Source organism: Pteropus alecto, unplaced genomic scaffold, assembly GCF_000325575.1.
Source record: "Pteropus alecto unplaced genomic scaffold, ASM32557v1 scaffold49, whole genome shotgun sequence".
Taxonomy (NCBI): domain Eukaryota; kingdom Metazoa; phylum Chordata; class Mammalia; order Chiroptera; family Pteropodidae; genus Pteropus; species Pteropus alecto.
The window spans coordinates 1,118,332-1,125,378 of record NW_006443131.1 but is presented as its reverse complement, the minus strand read 5'-3'; the positions used below and the strand labels follow the sequence as shown (position 1 = coordinate 1,125,378).

The 7,047-nt window shown below is 63.8% G+C and overlaps 1 protein-coding gene across 1 annotated transcript in view; it reads right to left on the bottom strand.

The window, feature by feature from the left end:
• Positions 1–7,047, bottom strand: part of IQGAP3 (IQ motif containing GTPase activating protein 3) — a 35,974-nt gene that overhangs the window by 22,538 nt on the left and 6,389 nt on the right. The window contains exons 4-13 of the mRNA XM_015598346.2: positions 6,520–6,597; positions 5,346–5,422; positions 4,650–4,717; positions 4,450–4,563; positions 4,122–4,300; positions 3,650–3,728; positions 3,301–3,464; positions 3,056–3,143; positions 2,333–2,496; positions 921–1,078 (exon numbers count right to left, since the gene is read on the bottom strand). Coding sequence (XP_015453832.1) covers positions 921–1,078; positions 2,333–2,496; positions 3,056–3,143; positions 3,301–3,464; positions 3,650–3,728; positions 4,122–4,300; positions 4,450–4,563; positions 4,650–4,717; positions 5,346–5,422; positions 6,520–6,597 — 1,169 coding nt within the window. The remainder of the gene's footprint in view (positions 1–920; positions 1,079–2,332; positions 2,497–3,055; positions 3,144–3,300; positions 3,465–3,649; positions 3,729–4,121; positions 4,301–4,449; positions 4,564–4,649; positions 4,718–5,345; positions 5,423–6,519; positions 6,598–7,047) is intronic.

Sequence of the window (7,047 nt, the reverse complement as noted above, 5' to 3'; positions counted from 1 at the left end):
CTCCCCTATAACCCACTCCCAATTTTTCTAGTTAACTTTTTCCATATCCCTCTTGATATTCAAAGCAATTCAATTACTTAAGATTCAGTTTGCCCCATTTTTTGTAATATATATATTTTTGTGAATTATACCTTGCTGTTTTTAAAAATCAGTTGATTAAGTTAATGAGTTGATGTTTTGTAAGACCTTTTTTCCTAGTGGTGTCATTTTTGAATGCTTCATAAATTAATAATTCTGGAGCTCGTGTTTCTTATTCTCTGTTTGCTTTTGAACGGATGTGCTTTTATAAAGTGGACTTCTGAAAATGAATGTAAAAGACACTGGTGTATCTCAGAAGGGGGATGGCATTGTCACAGACTGCGGTTAATCCAATCAATTTAAATGTTTACTATTGACCAAAAGGAGAGATTATTAAATTGTTTAATGTTTATACAGAGTAATTATAGGAAGTTCTTTTTTGTACAGTATTTTTCAGATATAAATACTGACAATGTATTTTGGAAGACATATATTATATATAGCAAAGAGAAAAGGAAAACTATTCCATGTTTTAAAATTATATAGCAAAGATATATATTCATCAATGTTGTACAGAGAAGAAGTGCTTGGGGCGTTTGAAGTCTTTAATATTTTAAGCCTGCGCCCGCCTGCCCCGCCAGCCCGCAGCTTGGGGGAGAACTTTGTCTGCTCGCTTGCTTCCCAGCACGTGAGTGGGACCCAATCTTTGTGATCCAAGACAAGAGAGACTAATCAGAGGGAGGGAGGTGACTGTGACCGCACCGTCTCCCCGGGGACGCCCGCAGACCAGAAGGGGCCTGGGCCGGGGGGCAGGGCCTCCTGCAGCAGGTGGGGCCCTGGGCAGGCCTGGCGTCTCTGCTGCACCCTCCCGCCCGACGCCCGACGCGGCGAATCCCCCTCACCGCTGAGCGTGCTCGCCTTCTGCCCCGGCCAGGCCCGTGGCGGGGTTCGCCAGGCTGCTCCAGAAGCCGTGGGCATCCCCGGCCTCCAGGGCCCGGTTAATCAGGACGACGGCCGACAGCATCTCCACAGCCACAAAGAGCTCCTCGTGGCCAAGCTCCTGTGAGGGGGAGGGCCGGTGAAGGGCCTGGGGCCTCCCGCCCCCCGACTCCCCGCCTCCCCCGTCCCGTCTCCACCCTGAACAGTCACGCCTAACGCTTGAGAACGCTTAGATGCGCTCAGGGTGTCCGTATTTCACACTCATCATCTGATTTTCATAATAAGCCAATGAGGCAGGTGCCACCGACAGCCGCACCTCACAGGTGAGCCTGAGGTCAGGTAATTAAGTCCGGAGCCCATCAGTGAGCCCTCCCAGCCTCTCCGGTCCCTTCCGCACCCCGCCGGGCACACGGCAGGGAGGTAAGGAGATCACCGCACCCTGCACGCACCCCCGGCCCCGGCCCAGTCCCCTTTCCGGGCCTCTGCTCGCCCTCCCCTCTGCCACGAATGTCCTTCCTGCGTCTGCACGGAGTGCGGTGGATAAAAACAAGCTGAAACTTGCAGGCCAGCCTCGCCCCTAAGCACGCGTGTCGGCTCTTCGACCTACAACGACCCGGCACAGAAATACATCATCGGCCCCATTTGACATGTGACCAAGGCAGAGGGGGTGCTAACTTGCCCAGGGTCCCTCGGCTCGGAAGCAGCAGAGTGGACTTGAACTCGGGCGTCTGGCCTGGAGGTCCACAACCCCCGTCACTATGCTTCACCTCTCGGTCCTCGCCCGATGCTTGTCCTACAGTCGCCGGTGTTGAGACTACACCCGTCGTGTGGGTCTCCTCTTCCAGGAAGCCTTCCCAGGCTCACCCCGGCTCCTCCCTCGCTTCCCTGGTCTGAAGTCCTATCGCATTACATCGTCTGCCGGGCCCCTGGGTGTATTCTAACTCCTCTAACAGGCTGGACGTCCCAGAGGGAGGGCCCTATCGCCCCGACGTTGTTGTTGGAGAAGCGGTATGGACCGGGCCGGGGCGAAGGCGGGCAGCAGGGCTGAGGACAGCGCGGGCTGCAAGCACGCCCAGCTCTGCGCTCGCTCTCACTGCCCAGTTACGCCTGTGCCTGTGTCCGCGACCTCTGCGTCTCACCCCCAAACAGCAGCGATGACACCGGCCTTGCGGGCTCCTTTGAGGAGTGAATGAGTGTGTCAAGCAGTTTTTGCCCAAGGACAGTGGCTATTACACTACGCTCGGGGGCAAGGCCGGTCGCCTTGTCTGTCCCCGGGTCTCTGCCAGCACGTGAGTGCCCCCGAGGCTGCGCCGGGCTGGCTGCCGGCCCCTCCAGCTGCTCGGGAGGCAAAGGCCGACCGCGTGCGGGGCCTCACCCCCGGCTGCTGCTGCTGGAGCATCGCCAGCTCCTGCTGGTACACGGCCGAGGCGCAGGGGTGCACGGGGGGCAGCTGGGCTTCTGGGCACCTCAGCTCCTTCACGGTGTCAGCGGCCACTCCCGCCCGGATGGCCTGGTTGATCCTCCGCACGGCCCGGAGCACTGCAGGGGGGAAGGGAGGCTGCACCAGCCGACCCTGCAGGCCACAGCCCCTCTGGAGGGGCCAGGCCAGCCTAGTGACAGGCCTGGTGTCCGCAGGCTGCCCGTGTCCCTCACCCTCAGGTCCTCTCCACCCTTGCTCTCCAGACGAACGCCCTTGGCGGGGGCCACCACCAACTCACACTCTTAAGAGAGAGTTACACTCGTGTGCATTCCGAAGGGAGCAGAGTGGGACCCCAGCGTGCCCCTCACCCGGGAGGCTGTGACCCCAGGAGGTGAAGGGACTGGCTGCCCGGGACCCAGCGGTGCCCCACTGTCCCTGGCCTGAGGCCTGAGCGAGCTCGTGCAGTGTCCCCCAGGCAGCTGAGGCGGGGCACACCATGTGAGGGACGGAGGGACGGATGGACGGAGGGACGGAGGGACAGAGGAACGGAGAAGGCCCCGCTAAGCTGGGAACTGGGCCGCAGTTAGCACCGCGCTGCAGCGGCGGGCAAGGGTCAGAGGCCCCCACCCCGCAGGAGCCCGCGAAGCCCGGGCCAGACCCCGCCTGGAGACAACGTACTGGCCAGCTCCCGATCACCCCTCTCGTTGGCGGCGGCCACACCGGCTTGGACCTCCTCCTTTTCCAGAAGCTCCTCCAGGCCCAGCTCCTGGAAGCGGGAAGACACGCAGCACAGGAGGCCTCGGGGCTGTGCACACGACTCCACAGCTGCCAGGGGAAGTGCAGGCCCACCCGGCCAATGACCCCCACCTGCCTCGCCCTGAGGCCCCCCGCGCTATAGCGGGCAGGGGGCAGGCCCGGCCGACCTGAGCTTTCTGCTCTCTGTCTGAGCTCAGCTGCTGCAGGTACCAGTCTGCGAAGCCCCTCCTCACGTCCCGCAGGGCCAGGGCAGGGTCCCAGAGGGCCTCGAGCAAGGCCTCAGCCCTCCGACTCTCCAGCGCCCAGTCCACAGCTTCTAGCGCCCCAAGGACTGAAAAAGACAAGACGCCCCGGGCCGTGTGGGAAAGCCCCAGCCCAGGCACCCCACCCTGTCTCTGGTTCTGGGGCGACGGGTCGGGCCCAAGTCCTTCAGCGTGACCTGCCCCAGACCCCGAGGGCATCCTGACGCCTCCGCCTGGGCCTCCAAGCAGCGTCCACCCAGCCTGTCCCCCTTACTGTTGGCGTGGCTGACGTGGCCCTGGATTTCGGCCTGAGTCAGGTGGCAGTCATAGATGTCCCGGCTCTCCACGTCCTCCTGCAAGCACCGCAGTGTGAGGGGACCCCGAGCCCGGCTCCTCCTCCCCGCCCCCGCCCGTCTGTCCCCAGGCGAAGGTCAGCCTGGTCGGAAGGAATCTGGGACACTGTAGGGTCCAACCCCCGGCGCCGACAGTTGTCCGGCCAGCCCAGTCCCACCCGCCCCTGCGTGCCACCGTGTGTCCAGCCGTCACTGAAGGCCCAGCCCCGGAGCCTGTTCTCCTGTCCTCCGCATGCGGTGTGTTCTAAATCACCCTCCCATTTCTCATAACTGACAACTGGTTCCCGTGAGCGACGCTGGAGCCCAGACACAGGAGAGAGAGGCGTCTCGGTCTCACCCGGGACGGCCCGGGCGCCAGCTCTCCAGCCCGTGCACCCCAAACCTCCTCCTTACGCGGCTCCCGGTGCTGGCGGCCTTCTCCCTCTTGGCCTGGGCCAGCAGCTCCTGGTAGATGGCTGCCAGCGGCCCGCGAACATTGCCCAGCAGAGCGCTGGGGTTCTGCAAGGCAGCCAGCGTGTCCTCAGCCACCCCGCGCTCCACGGCCTCGTTGATGGCCAGCACGGCAGCGTGGACTAGGAGGGGGCAGGCAACGAGGTCAGCGGGCCGGCTGCCGGCCTCGGACGCCCACAGGGGCCAGGCCAGCCAGGTGGCCTGATGCCCTGCCAGTGGGTGAGGGGTCTGGGACTCCATCCGAGGGCCCCTGGGGGCAGGCCGCCCCTACCTGCAGCCTCGTCCCCCGACAGCTCGCTGGCCAGGATGCCTCCGATTTTGCTGAAGGCAGGCAGCTGGAGGCCGTATCTGGCCAGCTCAGAGGCCATGTGGCTGACTTCCTCGGCTGCAATGACACCAGAGGTGGCCAACATCAGCCCGCAGCCTCTAGGCCGGGCAGACCGCGGTGGCCAGGGCAGGAGCTGGGCTCACCCGTGAACTTCACCTTCCCGTACAGGTCGTGTATCTGAGGAGCCAGGCCCAGCCGGAAGAGGAAGAGACTGTGAGAGGGAGGGAGACATGGGGCCACTCGTCTGGGGCTCGGGGACGCGGACCACTCAGCACTGCCCTCGAGTTGCCACGGCCCACAGGGAGGGTGTCACTGGACACCCGGCCACAGCTGGAGCTGCCGGCGGCAGAGAGGGCGCCGCGGGAGCTCTGGGTGCTGTGCAGCGCCGGTCACAGGAAGGAGACGGGGGTGGGGGGGGCACGGCCAGCAGAGACTACGCCGAGGCACGGGGGCCAGAGAGGACACAGGAAGCGAGGTCGGGAAGAGGCGGCGGGGTGGACGCGGGGACCGTCTGATTCGGCCAGCGGTGGCTGACAGCCGGGTGCGAGCAGAACCGAGCAGCCCTCACTGTTCCCACTACGTGACGGGCACGTGACGGGCACGTGACACTCTTGGTGGGTCCCGTGCGCCCCAGTCGCAGGCTGAAGACGCTTCCCTGCCCGCTCCCCTTCGCCCACAGCCACGCACGGACGCCCGCAAACGCGCACAGGAGTGCAGCACAGCCGCTCCCCGAATCCTCGCTCCCGGGACGCGCCCCGCGCCGGGTCCGCTGTCCGCTGTCCGCTGCTGGGCGCACGCGCCGGAGGCCCAGGTGGCGGACCGAGGCCGGGCTCTCTCACCTGAGCGCGTGCAGGCAGTACACCACCCGGGGCATGTTCTTTTTGTCGTAGATGTCTGTGGTCTCCGGGAAGAAGGTCTGCGGAGAACACCGCCCGTCACGGCCACGCTGGCACCGGAGGCGGGCGCCGGGGGCTCGTCCTCTGCGACCTGGGGTGTGTGCTCCCTGGTTGCCCGGGGCTTCTAGGTCAGTCCCTCCAACCATTTACGGCCAGCCCAGCGTCCACGCAAGGCAGTGGGGACACTCACTAAGCCGAGACCACGTGGCCCAGATCGACCAAACGCCACATAGGCTGTCGAGGGCACAGGATGCAGGCCGTATCCTCCAGGAGGGACAGGCCCTGTCACCCTAAAGACATGGCCAGCCCCTGCCCCTCGCCTCGGACTCTTGCCAGAAGGTGGCGTGCAGGGGGTCCCTGTCTCTGAGCCAGAGGCCTCCGACCGGCGGGGACCCCTCTAAGAGGAGCTGAGTCGCCCCAGGCACGGCTGTCCACGCCACCTGCAACCGTAACGGGGTCTAACCACAGCGCCTCTTCACTTCACATTCACAAGAAAGGACCAGATCTGGAGACTCAGTGCCGCCACCCACGGAGGACACGTGGCCTCCACAGCTCCCGCCTCCCACCAAAGCGTCTTTCTTGACTTCTGTTCCCGTGTCTTGGAATTCGAAGCAGAGAGAACCCGTCATGCCTGTGTGCCCAGCTCTCTACAAGTGACAAAGGGAAGTCACATGATCACGACCCTCCTGCCAGCCTAGTAGACAGGGCAGGGCTGCTGCCCCCATTTCACAGACAAGGAGCCAGCTGAGGATCAGAGGATGAGAGGACACACAGCATGCGTCCACTTGGGGTCTGGGGCCGGGACTTCCAAGCCGGCCCCTGGGGCTGTGGCGTGCCCTCGCTTCGCGCTGTGCAGTTCTCGGGGGGAGGAGCTTGGCCGGGACGCGCCCCATCTCCCGTGTCACCCGGGGCCTCACGGTAAAAGCCTCCGCCCGCTTTTACCCACGGGGAAGGTGGGGACAGACACCAATAACACAGCCCCAAGGAACCTAAACTCTCGGATCAAGTCAGAAGACGCAGCGATGAGGGTACAGGGTCCCCGGGAGAGAGTGTGTGTGGCGAGGGCTGAGGGGCTGGTGCTGGGTCAAGCTGAACCCCAACCCGGGCCCGGCGTTACCGGAGGCAGACCGACGTGGGCGATGGCGGACAGCCAGAGGTTGATGTTGTCCGTGTGGCGGAAATGCAAGCCGGTCGCCTGGGAGGGAAAGGAGACAAGAACCCGCTCCAGTTCTCGGGGTTCCCTCCGCGCAGAGCCCCGACCGTGGCCCGGAGGCTCGAGGAGCTGGGGGAGCCAGAGGCACCTGCCCCGTGGCCTTGCCAGGACAGACGCGGACTGACGGGCACCACGGGCTGGGTGTCCGGCAGGACGCCGGGGACAATGAGGCACAAATGGGGCTAGGAATCCAGCAGGGCAGGCCTGGGGCAGGAGGCAGGGGCGGGCGGGCTGGCTGCGGCATGGGGGGGGCCAGCACGCCCAGGGAGCACAGCCGGGGGTGCCGACTGGGGGTGGCGGAGGCTGCTTGCAAGCTCTCCTATTGGGGAATCAGGGGGATCCCAAAGCCTGCCCAGCCAGTGTCCCTTGCTGCTACGGATAATGTGCAGCCGCCACCGCTGCTGTGGTCCCAGCGCGATGAAAGGGGACGCT